The sequence below is a fragment of the Loxodonta africana genome, chromosome 10 (assembly GCF_030014295.1).
Source record: "Loxodonta africana isolate mLoxAfr1 chromosome 10, mLoxAfr1.hap2, whole genome shotgun sequence".
NCBI classification, from domain to species: domain Eukaryota; kingdom Metazoa; phylum Chordata; class Mammalia; order Proboscidea; family Elephantidae; genus Loxodonta; species Loxodonta africana.
The window spans coordinates 66,667,416-66,688,793 of NC_087351.1; the positions used below are offsets into that span (position 1 = coordinate 66,667,416).

At 44.1% G+C, this 21,378-nt stretch overlaps 1 protein-coding gene across 2 annotated transcripts in view; it reads left to right on the forward strand.

Annotated features, from left to right (window-relative positions):
- Positions 1–21,378, forward strand: part of SAMD4A (sterile alpha motif domain containing 4A) — a 238,307-nt gene that overhangs the window by 182,544 nt on the left and 34,385 nt on the right. For both annotated transcript variants that reach the window (XM_003408645.4, XM_003408644.4), the window contains 3 exons: positions 7,891–8,000; positions 10,359–10,445; positions 19,995–20,328. In XM_003408645.4, the coding sequence (XP_003408693.1) occupies positions 7,891–8,000; positions 10,359–10,445; positions 19,995–20,328 (531 nt within the window). The remainder of the gene's footprint in view (positions 1–7,890; positions 8,001–10,358; positions 10,446–19,994; positions 20,329–21,378) is intronic.

A 21,378-nucleotide genomic window follows, 5' to 3' on the forward strand; every position in this document is an offset into this window, starting at 1 on the left:
GCTAAAAAAGAATGGGGTTGGTGCCTCAACTTGGAATAAACCCAGAAGATTGAAGTGGAACTGGAATATGAGATTTTCCTCCTTCAACTTTCCCCATGGAGGCTTCTGGTTATGCATGTTTGGGCTAAATATGCTGATGTGGTTTCTAAATTCAGTTGTCCTTGTTCTTTTCAAAAACTTCACTGTGACTTATCCCAGGAGAAAGATTCTTTATTCTATCTGGGTCAGTATTCAATTATAATATCCTCTTTCCCTGGGCAACACATGAGTAGAATGTGTTTTCTTACCTCTTCTCTCGTATAAAATCTTCACCTGGCAAAGAGGCAAAAAATAGACATTTCTGTAATTTCCTAGAAGGAAGAGAAAATATAGAAGTCACTTGGTACAGGAAGCACGCTTGCCCCTGATATTAGCATCATGTCCTCAGAAATGATGGATGGATAAACTCCACACCTAAAGACTTACCAAAATGCCAGGGCTGTTTTGAATAATGTGGCAGTGTTACAGGGAGCAAAGAGAAGGGAAGAGTGATTAGCGGGTTTCACTTTTGTCCTCATTCAATTCAGTTGACTTTTTCAAGCACCTGCTAAGACGGGCTTTGGTCTAGCTGCTAGGGAGACAAAGGGGAAAGATATGGTTCCTGCCTCAAGGGACTCACTATCACGATGGGAAGCAAACAGGTACTTGTCGCAGGTGCACTGCTGTGGAAATAATATCTTAGAGACCTGCCTTGGGACGGTGCAAGCAGTAACCCAAACCCACTGCCGAGGAGTCAGTTCCAACTTTTAGAGACCCAGTAGGGGTTCCAAGGCTATAAATCTCTACAGAAGCAAACTGCCACATCTTTCTCCCATGGAGCTGCTGATGGTTTCAAACTGCTTAGTAGTTGATCATTTTAAGCACTGCACTACCAGGGGTCCTGCGAGAAGTCAGAAGGGCCCTAATTCAAAGCAGAAGGTAGTCAGGGAAAACCCCTGCAAGGGGAGAGACCTGAAGCTGAGTCTCAGAGGATGATTACAGGTCAGCCAAGTATGTAAGGTGAGGCAAGGGCATTCTACACCGAAGGAACAGCATGTGTGAAGGCATGGTGATGAGAGACTTTGGCCAAATAGATCCTATGGTTTGAGTGTTCAGGGCAGTTGGGAAGGGGGTCTGGAGAGGGAAAAAACAGATGCTAGGCTTTGGGGAGGATTTTGGCTTTTCTCTTGAAGTTAGTGGAAGTTGTTGAAGATGTTTCTGCAGCAGAATGACCTGCTTCCATTTGAACATTAGAAATAGGACCCTAGCAGCAGTGTGGAGGGTATCTCAAAGTGAGGAAGGGGCAGGGAATCCTGGATTTGAAGGCCAGTTGAGAGTTGGGGGATGTTTCAGTAACTGAGGGGGAAAATGAAGCTGGACCAAGGCAAGTGGCAGTGAGAATGGAAGCAAAGGAATGAGTTTGTGGGATCTTCATGAGACAGAACTGAAAGAGCTTGGTAACTACCTGAGTATAGATATTGATGGGGAGGAAGGAATGTAGGAAGATGCCCAGGTTTCTGCCTTGGACATATAGATAACCCCTGTTGTCATCTATAATAGGTGAAGCAGATTAGGGGGAGGGGATGAGTTTGGGGCACGTTGAGGTTGGAAACTTATAGAACATTCCAGTGGAAGTGTGCAAGCCAGGACCAAAGTATACCATGGTGTTCCTCTGCCTAGCCTCCCAAAAAGCCCTGGCTTCCTCTCATCACTTGCACAGTTTTAAGCATGGTGCTTATCTGTAGCAAAGTTCATTGTGGGGACTCCGTTCCAGATTTCTGGGTAGACAAACCCATAGATGTTGCCTCCTAAAAAGTGAGGAACTCCATGACTTTCTCTTTGTAGTTGCCAACATGAGAGAGGTAGTGATGAAGGGTGTTGCTTTCTATATGAATGTCAGCCTCACCATTATGAGTTAATATTAACTGGGTATACTTATGATGTGTGCTATTATGATAGTATGAAAATATAGAGGTAATTGATATACTTCTTATAAAAATGATAAAGGTTAAAAAGAAACCTTTGGCTTCAGTAACTTTGATCGAATTATAGTTTAGCATTTAAGAGTGCAGAGGACAAGCGATTGTGAAAATATGCTCAGTTTGCCTTTTCGGAGGAGTCCTCATTAGATGAAAGTTATGTGAACTTTTTCTCTCCATAGCAAAGGAAATATATTGCTCATTCTAAAATAGCTGGTTTGGGATTTTGAGTTGTTTTTTTAAATAGAGACCTTTGAACCTCTGCTTTGCTCAGAATGAGGTTAGAAAGAATTATTGAAAGGCATGATGTTTTTTACGAAAAAGAAACCTGTCAGAAACCTTTATAAGAAAGTTTGTGAATACAGCATTTCTGAGGTCATAAAGGTTGGCATGACTGGATGGGAGTGACTACTCACGATAACACAGTCATCATTTTCTGAATGTTGACTTTCTAAGTACTGTCTTTAATTTAAAGACAAGGATTTAGTAAGCTTGCCTCATTTTCTTTGTTCCCACATACCTACATGTGACCTGCAAGGATACATTCTAATGAGCTGAGTTGTAGTAACTCTCCTCAGATAGGCTGAGAGCCCTGGAGCCTTTGAAAAGCAAGGACCCATGATTCCCCCAAATTCTAAAGGCCTTGAGAGTTTTAACCTCCATCCCTTATCAAGCATGTATCTTCAGCTAAAGTGCTTTAAGGGCTGTGCAGGGTACACATGGGCTTCTTGTAGAGCACCACCTGTGTACGTCATGGCTGTGTGAAACTGTGAGGAGAAATGTAGTCCCTATATTTGCATCTGACCCTTGTCAGTGGGTATTTAACCCTAAACTAGACCATCTGTCTGCCTTCTGAGAGTCATATATAGCTCCCCACTAACATGGAACCTCCTGGAGGCCACCAGGGACACTTCCCAGGATCAAGGAGTGAGCTTGGGAGGATCCAGCTTCACAGAGACTACAGACCAAGGCCCCTTCTCCCTTTTGCTCAGAGGCTAGAATAGAATTAGGCTGCTCATTCTTCTCTGGCCAGAAGTAGAGACTTAAGTAATCTTCATGGTGTTGATAAGCTTCTGTTCTTCATTTTTGAAAGGAATGTTTTCCATATTGCTTCAACAATGAAGAGTTGGTACCTTCTTATTCCTCAGTTGACTTTCCTGTTTTCTTCCTCAAAGACCAAGGAAACGTTTACATCTTGGAAGGAGAGAACTGTTTGAGACTAGCCTGGCTGTCTGTGGTGAATGGGCATTAATCTCCCATCTGTAGGGACTAGCCCCACCACAGGTAATCCCTCTTGTGGGAAACAAGGCTGTTCATACTTCTCTCTTCCAAGAATGCCTTACTCCCTGCCCTTCATGTTTCTTCCCATGTTGGTTTTCAGCCATCTTCCTTCCTTTCTTTCTCGTGGGGCCTCTTCATTTGTGGGTAGGGTGCTACATAGCCTGTTGACCTGACTGCTATTTCCAGCCATTCCCACAGCAGGCATTAGAGACAAGTAGTCCAAGTTCTAAGTGGGGCTTACCTTCTGCATGGGTCATTGTACACATCACAAAGCCCCTCTGTGGCTGATTTACCCAGACTCTAAAATGGAAATAGAAATCAGCATAATTGGAAACTTGCCCATTGGTAGACCAGCAGGTAAATATACAGCATATGCAAAATGGGTTTAGCATTATTATCAGAAATGGCTATCTTGAGCGGTAGGCAGCAAGTTCTTGAAGGAGTTTGATGGAGGATGGAGAAGCTGACTGTGGTGTGGGGCCACTATTGTGCATGTGGGAATAGTGGTGTTTTCTCCCAGATACCTCCTACTCCTTGGGCCTTCTCTTCTCTGTTTTCCTTCTCTTCCCAAAAGCTTAACATTCTCCAGGGCTCCATCTTGGCACTCTCCTATTCTCACTCCATGCTTTTTCCCTGGGTTATCTGATTTACTTCCATGGCTGAAACAACTGTCCATGTACTACTGACAAAGAAACTTGTCTCTCTAGCCCAGACTCCTCTCTTAAGATCTTGACCCAACAGTAATGACACTCAGCTGATCTAAAATGGAGTTCACCATATCTTTCTTCTCACCCCAAATCTGCTCCTCCCCTGTATTTTCTGTCTCACCAAAGCCAAAACAAAGGAACTATTCTAGGTTCCTTTACACTCTCTCTTTCCCTTTTCAGTAATCGTCAAGTACTATCAGCTTCCATCCTTTTCTTCTTCACTGCCACTGCCCTCCCAAACCAACTTCATCTCCTGGCCTCTACTCTCACTGTCTTCCAGTCTAGCTTTGACACTGACAGCCATCTTCTTTCTTATACATTAAAATGACTGTACCTCTCTGCTTCTCAGAATTCAACAGTTTCTCATCATCCATAAGATAAAGTCTAATCTCCTTGTTTCAGTATTAAATATCTCAGTCATCTGATCCCCTGCCTATTTGCCCCACCTTGTCTCTAGCCATTCTCTGCCATTCACCCAAGTGTTTGCTCTACCCTGAATGCTTTCTTAGCTCTCTACTTTGTTTATATGCTGTTCCCACATCTTGGGATGGCTTCCTCGATATGATCTGCCCAGCAGACTCAAGGATTGCTGCTACTCTGAAGCTATCCCTCACTCCCCAAGGCAACTTTGAAGTATACTTTGATTATACTTAGCACTTGTTCTGCAACTATTATAATTTTTTGTGTGATCAGCCATTCTTTCTGGATTAAAAGTTCCTTGGTGGCAGGGACATCTCTTTGCACGGCCTGGCTCATAGCAGGCACTTGGCAAGGAAGTCAACCTAACACATAGCAAAAGCATCTTTATCTTTCTCATACTGTGAAAGGCGGAAAGACTTTTCAGTCTGGGCCTCTCCATTAGCATGTCCATCAGGAGCAGCTCAGTTGAAGCTAAACAGCTCTGTACCAGCCAGAGGTCAGAGCCCAGGAAACATGTGTGCCTTCAGTCACGGATCAGCTCTTCCAGGAAACACTGTTGTATCTTCTCTGCTTCTCTGTGTCTCCCAGCCACACTATAGCTTCACAGAATGAAAAAAGGTCTGAGATTATGTTAGGTGGTTCTCAGCATTGCATCCAACAATGTGGCATCTGGACCATGGGAAAGACCTGAGATTTTTAGTTAGTGTTCATCCCTGGTCAGCATCTTACAGAATCCAGCATCCAGCAAATGGTCAAGGCTCTCAGTTCTTTGGTTGGTTTTCCTTTTGGTGAAGCTTTGTTTTAATTCCTGGCAAGGGAAGGTGCCTCGCAACCAGCCAGGAGGTGAAAAGTTAGTAGGCTACTTTCTTGAAAACTGGGATTTCCTCTTCTTTGTTCATCAATTAACACTGCAGAAAGGAAAGCTCTTTAAGCACTTGGAACTGAACTAGGCACCAAGATGTTTGCTCTAAAGGCAGAGTCAACACCCACCTGCCCCAAGAAACAGCTGGCCACAAGGAGCTTACATTCCCCAGGCACACATCCAGAAATAAATTCAGGAAGGCCTAAGCCATCAAGTTCTGAAGTTGTGTGGGAGCATTTTCTAGGAAAACCATTCTCAGTGACCTGCATTTTGACTAAATGAATGAGGCAGGGTCTCCATTCCTTCTAGCCAGGGGAATTCTAATTGTCAAAATAGTTATATAGACAGGAGCTAGCATTAATTGAACTGAGACTTGCCAAGCTGAGATTTTCACCCCACTCTTCTTGACTCTTAAAACACCATGTTGTCAACTTAGCTTATAGAGCACCCAGTTTGCAACACAGTTCAGTAGCTCAGGATCCTGTTCGTTTTATAACCAGTGGATTTTTCATGATTAATCTTTAGGGCACCTGGTGAAAGTTGGCCCATAAGGTTGCTCCATAGTCTTTTGTGATGAATTATGCTCAGCTGTGGCATTGGGTTACTCAGACTTCGCTGAATCATGATCATTGATTCATGTGTGGCTGTTCAAAGATGTAAAAAACAAATATGAAACTCAGTGGCAAAGTGGGAACATGTGGTTGACTTGAAAGCCAAAGCTGTAATTAAGTTCATTGCTGATCACTTTATAAAAGCACTAGCATTGTTTCAAGAGCACTAAAACCACGATGGAGAATAAAGTCTGATAAAATAGCTCCAGGATGTCACAGGAGGGAATATACCAGATTCCTGATCTGGCATGTCCTGGACTCATGTTCTAACCACAGTTTGAGTTGAAGGGGATGCAAGGGTTTGGTACTATGTGTTTCTTTGTGGTTAATGATGGTCCCATAGGGACTCTCTACTTGTCACAGTGGATAAAGGCTGACAAGCACAGAATCAAGTGATTTCTTGCCTGAGATGAGTTTGTTCTTAAAATGCCATTGAATATCTAAATTTTATTTCTCCAAAAATTTTCTATCTTTGGCCTTCATGTTACTGCAAATCAAGAAGTAACTTCACAATATCCACTCTCCTCTCCTGCATCTTTGAATTTCAGGAAATCATCCCATGCCCACATTCCCGAAACCTAGGTTTTGGCTCACCCAGGAGGCAAGGCCTGATTTAAGAGTGGGCCAAGCCTCTGTAATCAATCTAATGATCTACTCTAAACATTGAAAAATTGGAAAGTTCCCACTTATTTTGGAGTGTTTGTGGTCCCTGCCATTACCTCATAATAAAGCACTTAGCACTGGACAATACTTTGCAATCAACATGGTTAATAATGGATAATACCTCATGAATAACATTTACCCAATGCTTTAGCTCTTTAAAGTACTTTACAGTCACTGTTTATCTATGCCTTACCACCAGTGGGTTGTTTGGTCCTCATTTCACAGAAGCTGATACAGCCTAGGAAAACGTTGAGGGTCAGGAGACCCAAGTTTTAGTCCCATTTCATCACATACTTGCTCTGGGATGCAAACTTAGTGTCACTTAGTTTTTCCATTATAAAATGGGCCAAAGGTGAGGAGAGATGATTCTAGAGACTTCTCAAAGACCTTACCAGCTTGAAAATGTCTGACATAAAAGAATATGGGCAAGTCCTTTGTTTTGGTTGTACTTAATAAGGTAATAATTCTCCTGTGAACTTTTATAAAGTTACTATTTGATTGTTTTAACTCTAGAATCCCAAACTTGGGTCTTATTTCAGATGTACTTTAGAATTTTATGGTCTAGCCAATCTTTGAACTCCCAAGTCCGAATAGTCTTTGGATATTGGTGGTTGACTTTGAAGGAAAAGACCAAAGACACATTTTATAACGTGAAGAGGTGATCACCGGACACACTCCGCTAGATTGATAGTTTTGGGGTTGATGATACCCAGTGGAGTACAGGAAGGCAGGAGAAAGATTAGGCCAGGAATTACAGTGACTCTACCCATTGGCTGCTACTGTTGCCTGATTTTTCTGTTACTGTGGAAGTTGAAGAAACAGCATGTGGAGATCTGCACTGAACCTAGAAAGAAATTATCTTGAGGATGTAGACTCATCATGTGTACTTTTAATATTCTAAGTCATTTCTTTCCAAATCAACAATGAAGTGGTCTAGCTAAAGCAGAGATTCCTTGCTTTTTTTTTTTTGGTGAAGAACATCTCTTTGATAATTTTATGGAAGCTATGAATAGCCCCCTACTCAGAAAACTGCCCATACATTCACAAATTGGAATATAATTTTAGAGGATTCCTATATGCCCTGAACCCCATGGACCCCAAATTAGCAACCACTTTTAGTCTAAAACAGCACAGGTAGAATAAAGGAGCCTGATAGCAGAATATCAGGGTAGACCCAGACTTCTAAATCCATAATTTGCTGCCAAAATTAAACAAGCAATAACATAAAGGTTTTGTTTTTCTTTTTTTCTCTGACCATCACCCTCTTTTCTCTATTCCCACATCTTTTTTCATCTCTTCTCGTTCCCTCTCAATTTCTCTCCCCATCTCTTGCGCATCTTGCACCACAGATGTTCCAGCCTGGTTGAAAAGCCTCCGCCTGCACAAGTATGCTGCGCTTTTCTCCCAGATGACCTATGAGGAAATGATGGCCCTCACTGAATGCCAGCTGGAGGCTCAGGTATGTGTATCAGGTGACTGCTCCCTGAGAGGGTTCCCCAGGTGAACATGAAGTTAAAGTCCTGGACATACCTTGATGGGCCCTACTCAGTAGCTTGCCATGTTCTAGGAACTGCCAGGTGCTGGCCAGCTTCACGTGGTGAGTAAGGCTGGGTTCTTCCCTTCAGAGTCTAGTAGGAGAAGGAAGATGAGCCAGTAGGCATAGAATGAATGAGGGTGTGGCAAAGTGTTATGAAAAAGGTGTAAACTAGGTGCACTCTATAAGCTCAAGGGTACTAGGGAGGAATCAGCAGAGTCTCCTAGAAGTAACATTTGACCAACCCCTTGAAAGTGTCTATATACCTGCTTTTGCTCGCTTGTTGCCTCTCACCTACTGCCCAACCACAGGAAGACAGATTGACTGTTGTCCAGTCTGGTTACAAGTCAGCTAACTTCTAATGAGATTGTTGATTAGAACCAGGCTGTGCCTCAGATCAGCCCCAACATGTTTCCAAAAGCATATTCAGACTGGTCTTCGTTGAGATTAGAGTAAATTGCACCAAGTATTTTTTCTTCTAATCTTCTTAAATAACATGGGACAATCATCAAGAATGGGATTTTCCCAAGTCTTAGATTTCATTTCCTTTCTGCATGGCATAAAAGGACAGAGTTCCTCTTTCGTTCTAAGGCATCTCTTCCCAAGTGTGGGTGCCAAAGGCCATCAACAGAACCCCTAAACTAAGCATGTTTCATACCATGCTGTGCTCAAGAAAGTAGAGCTGACTGATGTCTTTGTTTCCCTTGCTTAAAATGCTATTTGCATGTTTCAAATTGACTTCAGTTTCCTTTGAGCAATGATTTAAAAGAATTAATGGTCTGAATGGGCTAATAATATTTCCCTTACAGGAAGAGGAGATTGTCCCATTTGGGGCATAGTTGGTCTGGAAGCATACCTCCTGGGAGATTGCTGGTTTCCCGTTGCCTATCCAGTACCCTCAGTTAACCTCTGCAAGCCTGGCTGAATACTAGTATTGAGATGCGAGACAAAGCTCAAAGTCACTGCACATTCTCAGATAATGAAAGGCACTAATTTCAGCTTCCTAACACTTCTCCCACTGCTTTCTGGATCTCGACTGCTCCTTGAGATCCCAGGGATTGATGAGAACTGTTTCTAAGAGCATTTTTGTGTTTGGGTCAAAGTTGAGGAAAAAGTCTAAGTCATCAGTTGTTCAACTTGAGAAAAAACAAGAAAAAATTGACACAGAGGGCAAAGCCAGAGACCAGCACAAACTTTTCAGAGTACTTTAATTCACTTGAATCCAAAGTCAAAGCTAAACAGAAATTTCTCCACCAGTGCTTCATCTTAGAGAAGTGGGTTTGTTTGTCACTTGAGTCTTAATCTTTCTAAGTAAATGAGATGTCACTGGTAGACCCATCCATTCCTATTTTAGGAGGAACTCTATAGGATAGTTGCAAGAAGTCACCAGAAGTTTGTATTGGAGATCTGGTTTGAGAAAAGACCTTCTATTTGGAAATTTGTAGCATCTTTAACCAACGAGTATTTAATTAATTCTTAGGCCCACTATTGTTATGCAGTTAAGAAGACAAAATCCACAGCTCTAACTGTGAATCCTAATCATTTGCCTGAAGTAATGACTGAATTATGGGCTTTGGTTATCTTCTAGTCTGGTTTTCCTTATGGAGATGAAAGATGGGTTGTGAACTGATAAAACTTGCCCTGTGTTGTGTGACACTAGGTGAGGACTATACTGGGTTTCACAACTTCTCAAGATGGACTAACATAGGAAAGGTTTGAGAAAGCAGTGAACATCTGCATGAGGCTGGAACCATCAGGGACATTGAGAGGGACTAAAGTGATAAAACCTGGAGATGAGAAGGATTGTATGACTTAAAATTTATCTTTTAAGACTGTGAAGAAATTTCATGCCTGGTGGGTTAATTGACTGTTCCTTATCACTCCCTCTCCCTAAAGGTCACAGCCAAAAGATACGGGTAAATATGTAGCCAAAGGGAGTTAGACTATTAGAAGAGATTTATGACAATGGGTACTAAAAAAAAAAACCAAACTCATTGCAGTCAATTCTGACTTACAGCGACCCTATAGGACAGATTGGAACTGCCCCATAGGGTTTCCAAGGAGCATCTGGTGTATTTGAACCACCAATCTTCTGGTTAGCAGCCATAGCTCTTAACCACTATGCCACCAGGGTTTCCATGGGTACTAAAGGACAAGATAAATGCATATTCACTAGTCTGTGAACACGTGGAAACAAGGAAGACAGTGAACGAATAAAAGACCTCCGAAAGTCTCTAAGCTGATTCTTAAAAATGGGATTCTGATACTTTTATTTAATTACAGAATGTTACCAAAGGTGCAAGACACAAAATTGTCATCAGTATTCAGAAGCTCAAAGAAAGACAAAATCTACTGAAGTCTCTGGAAAGGGTAAGTTATCGCCAAGCAAGGGAACATTTCCACCTTCAACAGGGAAAAATGGACCAAAGAAAATTCTCAGTTGAGAGTGTCATTGGCATACCTTATAGGGGTGTATCATGCTGTTTCCTTATCCAGCTCAGAAAAATGAAATGATTTTGAGTGACGTTTCCTGGTTATAAATGTGTCTATGTAATCTGACAGCTGAAATGTATTTATTCATTGGGTCCAGTCTGCCTGTGATTGGCCATGCAGCACTCTGATGAAGTGCTGTCAAGCACATGCTTTTTATATACATTTGCCTCTGCTTTTTATACATTTGTAGAGGTTTGTGTGATAGTCAACCCACAACCAAAGGCTGAAATCGTAGCAAAACCGCGTAGGGAATATGCAAATGTGATTCATTTCTGCTGTCCACCCAGGAAAACATCTGATTTTAAGAAAAGCCTACCCTAGAGGGGCAAATTCCAACATGTATACTCCAGGTTTCAATAAAACCAAAAACCAAACCCGTTGCTATCGAGTTGATTGTGACTCATAGTGACCTATGGAACAGTAGAATTGCCCCCACAGGGTTTCCAAGGCTCTAAATCTTTACAGAAGCAGACTGATACATCTTTCTCCTGCCAACTGGCTGATGGGTTCCAACTGTCAACTTTCTGGTTAACAGCTGAGTGCTTAACCACTGTGTCACCAGGGTTCAATACCAGGGATCAAAATCGTTTGGTAGATGGATGTTGTTGGCTCTCCAGAGGATAATTCCAGACTATAACTTAACAACAGAATGGGTCCCCACGACTCGGATAAGAATCTTCTCAAAAATACTAAATGCTGAGAAGGAGTTTATTCCAGTATGTAACTGTCAGGAAATTGATTGTAGTTTCCTGTGAGCAATAATTTCAAAGAATTAGTGGTCCGCTTAAACAGGTTCTCTTCCTATCTTTGTATCTGGATGTCACTTGCTAATGATGGTCACACTTTAGGGCTATAAGATTTGTGACTATTCTTGTGGCTTCATGATTTCACATAAGGTCCAGAGGAGAGCAGAACCTTGTTGACTGTGCCCTGAGTTGGGATTCTTATGGACTGGTATTAGGGGACAACTGGGAGATGTGGATGGGAAGTTTTGTGTTTGCTGCCTGCAAATCTTGAGGGGTAGCCTTTTCTAGAAATCCCAGGGAGCCTTTGGAAGGGGATAAAACACCAACATAGGTAGGTAGCAAGTTTTGTGAGCACCTGAACATTTTAAAGGAATGGGAGGTTTTCTGGGCTGTTTTTTTGGGGGGGGGAGGCGCAGAGCTCTGGTGGTACAGTGGTTAATCATTTGGCTGCTAACTGAAAGGTCGATGGTTTGAAACCACCAGCCACTCCATGAGAGAAAGATATGGCAGTCTGCTTTTGTAAAGATTTATACAGCCTTGGAAACCCTATGGGACAGTTCTACCCTGTCCTATAGGGTCACTATGAGTTGGAATCGACGGCAGTGGGTTTTGGGGGGAGTTTTTTTAGCTTATTCACAAAGGTATGTGTTACATGTATGTGTGTATGTATATTATATATATGTATACCAAAGCCCAAACCCATTACTGATGATTTGATCCCAACTCATAGTGATCCTATAGGACAGGGTAGAACTGCCCCATAGGGTTTCCAAGGCTGTAATCTTTAGGGGCACAAACTGCTACATCTTTCTCTGCAGAGTAGCTGGTGGATTCAAACCACCAACCTTTCAGATATCAACCGACCATTACACCACCAGGGCTCTTTATATATATGTATAATATGTGTATATTCACATATATATATATAATATATATTATATATCTTTGTGTATTATATATAAAATTATATATATTTTTCTTTATGTATGTATGGAGCCCTGGTGGCACAGTGGTTAAGAACTACAGTTGCTAACCAAAAGGTTGGCAGTTCAAATCCATCAGCCACTCCTTAGAAACCCTAGGGGGCAGTTCTACTCTGTCCTATAGGGTGGCTCTGAATCAGAATTGACTTGACGGCAACAGGTTTGCTTTTTTTTTTTTTTTCTTCTTTTTTTTTTTTTTTATGATGAAAAGAGCTTTCTTAATTAAAGTGAATTGTAAATTACAAGTGACCTATCCAACTCAACCTAAAATTATTGTTGTTAATTTTATGCTAATTCCTTTACCAAGCAGCTTGTCTAACAGTGATTATTACCGTTTTTAACATAAGAAACTCTTCTCTTTGGGGAGCATTCAAAAGGCCAATTTTCTCCTTAGCAGTTAGAAAGTATAGAAGGTATTTTACATGAGGATTCGATTGCTAAGCATTACGGTAAAGTGATTTTTCCCCCTATTTCTGGAGCATCCATCAGGACTTCATTCATACTCATCTACCTTGTGGACAAAGAGGTTGAACTGCTCTTGCCCTTCCTTATTCCCTAGAGCCTTGGACCGAAATCAGTGTGTGAAACCACCAGGGCTGCCAGGTGGCACGGGTGGCCGTGACGTGCCTTTGACTTTTCTGTATAGCCTTTGATAAGTCGGTGACATTTTCTGTGCCCCAGATTTCACACCTAGAATAATATCAACTCAACAAAAATACTTTCTCCCTGGCTTACTGAAATGGGAATGTTAAAAAGATGCCAAATATAATACAAAGTACGATAGCAGCGAAAGGCCAAGAGGAAAGCAGTAATGAGTTTATTCAGTTTGACTTTGGGGAAGGTAAACTCAAGTCTCTGTCAGACAACCAGGTAGAGCTTGCTTCAGAATGCCCGCATATTCAGACACCCTGCATACTCCTCTTGTCAGGGGTTGGGGTGAATCTCTTCTCAGCATCCACTGAGGACAAAGCCCCTGACTCTGCTTCTGTCTTCTCAGGGACCCCCCCACCTCTCTTGTTCTTTAGAGGAGGGAGCTGTTCATAGCCTGTTACCACTTACACCACCCTTCCCTAGTAACAGACTCAAGTCAGCCATTTCTCTGGCATTCCCAGACAACCCTCAGCTGATTATGCTGTTGGAAATGCTGTCATCATGCCCTTGCCTGCCTCCAGCATTCTTACCTCACATAGAACCCAAAGATTTCTAAGGAGATGGCTGGGACCCCGCCCAGAGTTAGTTCATAATCAGTAGCAGCTGCAGATAACCTCTAGGTCCAGAGCTCTTCCATTCAGTCAGTTACTGAACACTTACTGAGCAGCTGCCTCAGACTAGATTTGCCCCATCCACTGGAGGCTAACCGTGAGTATTATGTGGTTCCTGACCTCCAGGAGCTGGTGACATGTATTGCAATGGATAGTTATATTCGCAGATGATCTCACAATTGAGTGTGATCAGTGTCACCACTTTGAGGCAGGTGGAGGACTCTCCATGGGATGAAATAAACCCTCTGGAAAGGAAGAAAACATTTATGGGAGCCGAGTATTGGCTGGGAGACTCATTAGTAGCTTCTAGCAAGTCTTGATGGGATCTTGAACAAAGGCAGAGGCAGTAAGGATGGAGAAAGACAAGAGAGATCATTTAGGGAGAGTCCAGTGATATTCAGGGGGTTTGGACTTGGGTGTTGTGCGACGTGGACATGAAAAATATAGGAGTTACTGGGGCAGGAAAAATGGAGTTCAGTTTGATGCGTTGAGTCTGAGGTGCCTGTGTGTCCCCAAGCTGAAATGGCAAGTCAGTGGCCAGAAGAACAGGTCTAGAGTTCAGGAAAGCCATTAGGGTTTGAAAGACTCAGTTGTGGGTTATCTGGGTGTGAGTGGTAGTTGATACCCCCTGGAAATGTGCATCAGGTGATAAGAGCTGAAGAGAGGCCACAAGATATGGAAGGCCACTCTTGAGGAGCACCACAAATATGAAGAGGGACTGAATGATAACAAAGGCTGAGCTCCACCCAGAGGGGTGGAGAGACTGTTTAAAGGAGGGAATCCCATCAGGTACCATGGATGGGCCACATGTGATAAGGACTGAGAACTTGAGAACTCTCCCCTGGAATTGACCATCAGCAGGTCACTGGTAGCCAAGATGAGAAGGCTTTCAGGGGAATGGAAGAAGACAGCAGGGGTAACCTATGAACTGGGGAATATGAAGGTTGATGTGAAGGGGATGAGGCCATGGAGTGAAGAAGTGTAGGCTTCTCAAGATATCTGGTAGGAAAAGAAAAAGGAAGATAAGAATGGTCCCTGGAGCTGACTTTTCAATATTTATCTTTAATAACAGAAATGCTTCCATGTGCTTTTTTTACTCACCATCCTTTCTTTTCAACTGACTCCCAAACTATGAAGCTGAACCATTCTTTCTCTGCTTAAAGGTAGACTGCTGCTTCTCTAGGCCTGTGCCTTTTCTTCAAATTACATCCAGGACTCATCCTCTGGAATTTACATCTGAGGGCTTGATTTTATCAGCTGCTGCAGAGACACAGCAGTTAAAAAATTTGTAATATTAAATACTAGATATTTCCAGAGTAATAATGCCTTATACTCATAAGAGGAGCCCTGGTGGGACAGTGATTAAGCACTCAACTGCTAACTAAAAGGCTGGCAGTTTGAACCCACCAGCTGCTCTGCAGGAGAAAGATTTGGCGGTCTGCTTCTGTAAAGATTTACAGCCTTGGAAACCCTATGGGGCAGTTCTACTCTGTCCTATAGGGTCACTATGAGTTGGAATCAACTCAACAGCAATGGGTAATGGGATACTAATAAGGTGTATTTAATACTGTCTTAAAACCATTTTCATATATGTCAGTACATTTGACCCTAATAGCAAATTTCATAAGGTAATCAGGACAGCTGCTAGTATCCTTGTTTTAAAAGAAGGAAACTCAGGTAAGTCCAAACTGTTCAGCAAGATACTTCATTGTCTGCCCTGGGAAACCTCTTCAGCTTCATCTCTGGCCACAGCTTCCCCTCCCAATTTAACCCCCATCCTCTTCAACTACAGATAGCTTCCTCTCTCCCCTTCATGCTGCTTTTTTTCTGGAACAGCCTCCCACACACACAGCATCAGTTAGGTGTCCTTTTTTGTGTTCCCACAGCTCCTTTCCTCACCCCAGTCACACTACATCACTACATTGGTCCCACTTGACTGCTAGCATCTTAGGCCAAGGAAATGCTCCATTTGTTTGTATATCCCTAAGGCCAACAGTGCCTGGCTTATGGTAAGGCTCAGGTAATGTTTGGTGAATGGAAGGAGAAGAGAGGGAAAATGGATGAGTAGATGTAGAAGACCTGTCTATTATGTGAGAAGTCCAAATTCTTACATGAAGGGAAGAATGGCACCACAGACACATTCCATAAGTGCTGGGGACACTTAGGGGACGAAGCTCTCTTTTACAGATGATTTGTACTTTGTTGTTATTAACATGCCCAGAGAAAGGCATTGAGCCAGTCTTCATCTAAGATCTAAGAAAGCCAGGCCAGGAAGTCTGGGATACTTGGAAAGTCATTTCCTTCCTGTTTGTCCGTTCTGAGCCTGTGCCTGCCAGAGATGAGCGATTGCTGGGTAGCAGTGGACCAGCCTTCCCGTTTTCTGCTTTTAAATGAGAACCTCAGTTCAGCCACTTTGTATTGGTACATTAGTCAACGGACCATTTCATGTTGCCTCTCTATGTTTGTAATGTAGGATTATATTTATGGTAGGAAGGATCAGTAAAGACTTGGGTTGATTCCTTATTTTCATTAACATGAAGAATGAACTCCCATGGCTAGTGGAAGGCACTGGATTGAGTTCAATTCCTGCCGTTTCCTAGTTTCCTTCTCAACTTGTGTGCTCATTCTTGAGTTCTGGAATTCATTTTTAAGAGTCATAAACGTAGCCTGTGTCTGATGGGTCATAGTGCCACCCTGCTGATGCTGCTGGCATAAACTGGAGTTTGCTGATTGAAAGCCAAGTTCTATCTTCCTGAGACAGTGGCTTCAAATCTGCAGGGGGAAGGAGGAGCCTACATGATTTCTGGGAAGTTATATCTTCCAGAAAGTGTCTAACATTATTCATTATGTTTATAGTTTCTTTTTTGGTGTGGTTGTCCCCAATAAAAGAATAAGATTTCAACTTGGAGCACATACATATTTCATGTTTGAAGGAGTTCAACTCTTACCATACTCAAATCCCCTTCCCCCACCACTGAATAACTACAGAAACCTTCTTCCCACAGGACAAGAGCAGGTGTGGGTTTTGCAGCGATAGATGGAGCATCACACACACTCATTTGCTCACCTTGGTGGTAGCTTCCACGTTGATGGCACATCAGGGATACACGTGATCATCTCACTTGCCCACTTGCCCAGTCTGCCTTCATCAGAAAGCCTCCTCCCTTTTCTCTCATTTCCCTTCCCCTCCTAATCATAGAGTAGACAAGAAGGTCAGTACCCCCCAACAACCTGGGTGGGGCCAGGGCCCCCAGTTGGCACATAGTTGGTCAGAAAAGGTGGTAGGTACTCTCCTGGTGCGGGGCCTCTAGCTCACCTCCATATGCCCTGTCTTGATCAGATCACTGGGTCTAAAGGTAAGGCAGCAATCACATGATGGCGTTCAGACTCTAGAGAAGGGCCGGTCCAGTCCAGACAGTAGGAAAACAGAATGATCAGGAGCATACTTGCCTCATGCATTGGACTTGCCAGCACAGCTGCAGGCTGGTCTCACCATGGCCGTATTCACCGTGTTTGGAAGGAAGGTGATTGATAGGCTTTCTGGACCTCTCCTCTTCCAAATAAAGGCCTCTCTCCCCTAAGATAGGCCAGAAAGTGGCCCCATGATCAAATTCGAGATGATTTGTGGGGGGCTACTTAGAATTTCTCTTCCTTCATAAACCCTGGGTGCCAACAAAGCAAAGGCACAGTTAGGCTTTGCTTCCACAAAGCTGGTTCCCATCAACAATGGGCCTGGTTATTGGTGTCCTCGGCTGTCCAGAATTGAAATTCATGTGTACAAGGCTCCCATCGTCAGATTTCCTTTTCTGATCTATTGCTTGGAAAGGTTTGGGTGTGGGAATGATTGCATTCTATATGCATGTGTCCCCTGACATCATCACACAATTCTTCTTGGTAAGAGAGGATCCCTGGAACAGATTGGGCAGTCGTGCTTCGGGCTTTTAAAATTATGTCCTTGCTATTCTGAGCTCTCAGAAGATTAAATACTTCATTAGTAATCAAGGGCCTCGTTGTCAGTGTCTTTCCTGGGCCCCAAGGAGAGCTTTGCTTGCGGAAGCACTGGGGGTTGGCCCCGGGGCAGAGAGCCAGGCCCACCCACCATGCCAGGGAAGACCCCCAGGCTCCTGACCCAGTCACATTCCTAGCCACAAGTGTCTGGACATGTCCTGAACCTCTGTGAGCACTGGGCACATAGAAGAGGGTCCAATTTTCATTTCTGTTTCTAATAAGTAGTATCCAGTCTATCAAGCCATATGCAAAATTATTCCATTTTATTATACAGTATATAAAGATGTGTATATATTATAGACTTTTCTCTACACAGCAGCCAGAATAATCCTTTTGAAACTTAGAATATGTCACTCCACTGCTGAAACCTTCCCTGGGTTTCCCACCTTATTTAGAATAAATTCCAGCATCCTGGCCTGGCCTGCAGGTCTCCGCAGCTGACCACAGTGGGTCCTTGGGCTGCATGTCTTGCCTGTCTCCCATAACCCACTCTCGCTTGCCTCAGACCTCCTCACCATTCCTCATGGCTCCAGGCACACTCCCACCTGAGAGCCTGTATTAGTTTCTTAGGGCTGCCATAACAAAGTACCCCAAACCAGGTGGCTTATAAAAACAAAGTTACTGTCTCATAGTTCTGAAGGCTGGAAGCCCAACATCAGGGAGTGGGCAGCGTGATTCCCTTCTGAGGACTCTGAGGGAGAATCTGTTCCATATCTCTCTCCTAGCTTCTGGTAACACCAGGTGATCCTTGGCTTGTAGACGCATCTTCACATGGCGTCCTTCCTCCATCTCCTCGTCTCTGTGTCTCCTCCACTCTTCTGTAAGACAGCACTCAGGTGGATTAGGGCTCACCCTACTCCAGTATGGGAGTCCCCAGGTGACACAGATGGTTAAGATGATTTCAGATGATTCTAGGCACTCGACTGCTGACTAAAATGTTGGTGGATCAAGCGCATCCAGAAGAGTGATCTGACCAATCTGCTTCCGAAAAGTCACAGCCTTAAAAACGCTGTGGAAAGTATTCTATTCTACACACATAGAGTCCTCGGGATAGCTTAACTGATAACATCTTCAAAAACCCTATTTCCAAACAAGGTAAAGGGGGACACAATTCAATGCATAACACAGTCTCTGCCTTTCCCATGCCCTCTGCCTGAAGAGCCCTTCCCCGGGCATCCTCATGCCCATGCTCATTTGCTCATTTGGGTTGCTGCTCACGTCACCCCTTCAGAGGGGCCTCCCCTCGCAGCAGCCCGCTCCACACTGGTCAGTCTCTGACATGATATACACATCTCATGGTTGGGAGGTAAACTCCCTGAGGGAACCTGAAAGGCTGTTCCCACCATATCCTCAATACCCAGCACAGAGCCCAGCTTGTAGAAGTACTCACCCATACCTAATAATTTAACAAAGAAGCTCATAACACGATGACAGACACTGACTTGGGCCTATACAAACATTAACATCACAGACACCCAGTGAGGCAGGTACTATTGTTCTCCCCATTTTATAGACAGGGAAACTCAAGTACACAGAGGTTAAGTAGTTTGCCTAAGTTCACACAGCTAATAGACAGCACAGCCAGAATTCAAACCCAGGCATCTGACCTAGATCTCTGCTTTCAGTCACTGTACAGTGCTGCTGCTTTGTTGTGGACCAAGTGAAGGTGTGAATGAGTGGGTTCCTTCATCCACAGCACGCAAGACAGCATGGATCCTAACTGTCATACAACATCAAAAGAGTATATGAATGTAAAATGAAGATGCATTTTATAGAGATGCTCTGAGGAACCCAGGAAAGGAAAAATATTTAAATCATTTTAGTGGTCATCTCTAGATGTGAAGTTTTCATTATTATATATTTGTATTTTCCAAGTTTTCTACCATCAAAACAAAACCCAAACCCACTCCAACTCACATCAACCCAGTGAGACAGAGTAGAACTGCCCCCATAGGGTTTCCAAGGCTGTAAATCCTTCCAGAAGCAGACTGCTACGTCTGTCTCCAGCAGAGTTGCTCCTGGGTTCCAACTGCTGACCTTTCAGTAAGCAGCTGAGCACTTGACCACTGCACCACCAGCGCTCCTTTCTCTTAGACCTGGGTTAATATTACCTGTACCATACCCATTGCCGTCCAGTCGATTCCACTCATAGTGACCTTATAGGACAGAGCAGAACTATTCCATAGGGTTTCCAAGGAGTGGCTGGTGGATTCGAACTGCCGACCTTTTGGTTAGCAGCCAAGCTCTTAGCCACTGTGCCACCAGGGCTAATATTAGAACAATTAAATGGTTGCCTTCCCAAAGAATGTTCTGCTGGCTTCCAGCAGCCCTGAATCCTGTCCAGGGAGCAGGTCAGGGGAGGGGAAAGGAAGCATGGAGGTAGCAGTTCCTGACCCTAACAGTTGTCTTCCTCCTTTGACTGAGCAGGACATCATCGAAGGGGGCAACCTGCGCACCCCACTCCAGGAACTGCACCAGATGATCCTGACACCCATCAAGGCCTACAGCTCCCCGAGCACCACCCCGGAGGCCCGCCGCCGCGAGCCCCAAGGCCCGCACCAGCCTTCGCTGATGGGCCCTGAGAGCCAGAGTCCTGACTGCAAAGACAGTGCTGTGGCCCCCGGCGCCACGGCCACCACCTCAGCCGGGGCCAGTGGCGGGCTCCAGCCTCACCAGCTGAGCAGCTGTGACGGGGAACTGGCTGTCGCCCCCCTGCCGGAGGGGGATCTCCCCGGGCAGTTCACACGTGTCATGGGCAAAGGTAGAGCCTGATTCTCACTTTCCCCCCTTATTCTTTCCAATACTGTTCACCAGAGCTGCACGCTCCTGCGGGGTTAGATAAAGTACCTGTCAGGAGGTGCCGTTGGCTCCACTTTACAGATACGGAAACCAAGGCTCAAAGAGCTTAAGTCATTTGGATTTAAACTCCCATTTCTCGGACCTCCAAAAGCCTGTTCCTTAATTCCATCTCTTTTTGCTCTGACTCCTATTAGAGTGCTCCTGTGGTCATTGGGACCTCAAGGGAGGAAGGTGGGATAGACGCTGAAAAGATGATTTTAGGACAAACCACTTCACTCAGTGGCTGGTTCCCTCCCCAAAGCAAAAGTGTCAGAAAATGAGTGAAAAGCGGAAAGAGCATTGATACCTTTAGTCCGTAGCCAAAGATCCCACTGTCCCTCGGATGCCAGGCCCCTTGCAGCAGCCTCTGTCCCCGGCCACTTGCCAGTATTTTCAGATGTGGACATGACTTAGAGCATTGCCAGCATGTCTGCTGGCGTCACCTGCCCTCTGCATTTGTATTCGCTCGTCGGGGTTGACCCACCACACAGAATGCTCTAGTCATAACACCTTGTGTTTATTTAGTGATTACTGTGTTCCAGGCACAGTTCTTTGTACTTTACCTATGTGGCTTGCTTAATGCTCAAATTAACCCCATTGTGTGCATAGAAGGAAGCCGAGGCACACAGGCTAAGTAGCCTGCCTGCAATTACACAGCTAAGGGCAGGGCTGAGATTTCAACCTTGCAGTCTCCACCATCCACTTGGTGACAACTGTGCCTTCCTATACGTTCAAGACAGAGCAAAGTTAAGGGCCATGTCATGGCTCCCATTTACTCACAGCTGATAAAACCCAAACCTAAAGGGCTGGCTGTCATTCAGCCCCTCCCTACCCTCCACTGCTCACTCCTACCACCTAATTCTGCACTCCAGCCAGACTTTCTATCTCTGAGTTCCCCAAAGCTTGCATGTTCTCTTGCCTCCGAGCTTTTGTACATTTGTTCCCTTTGCCTAGAATTGGAGCCCTACCAGTC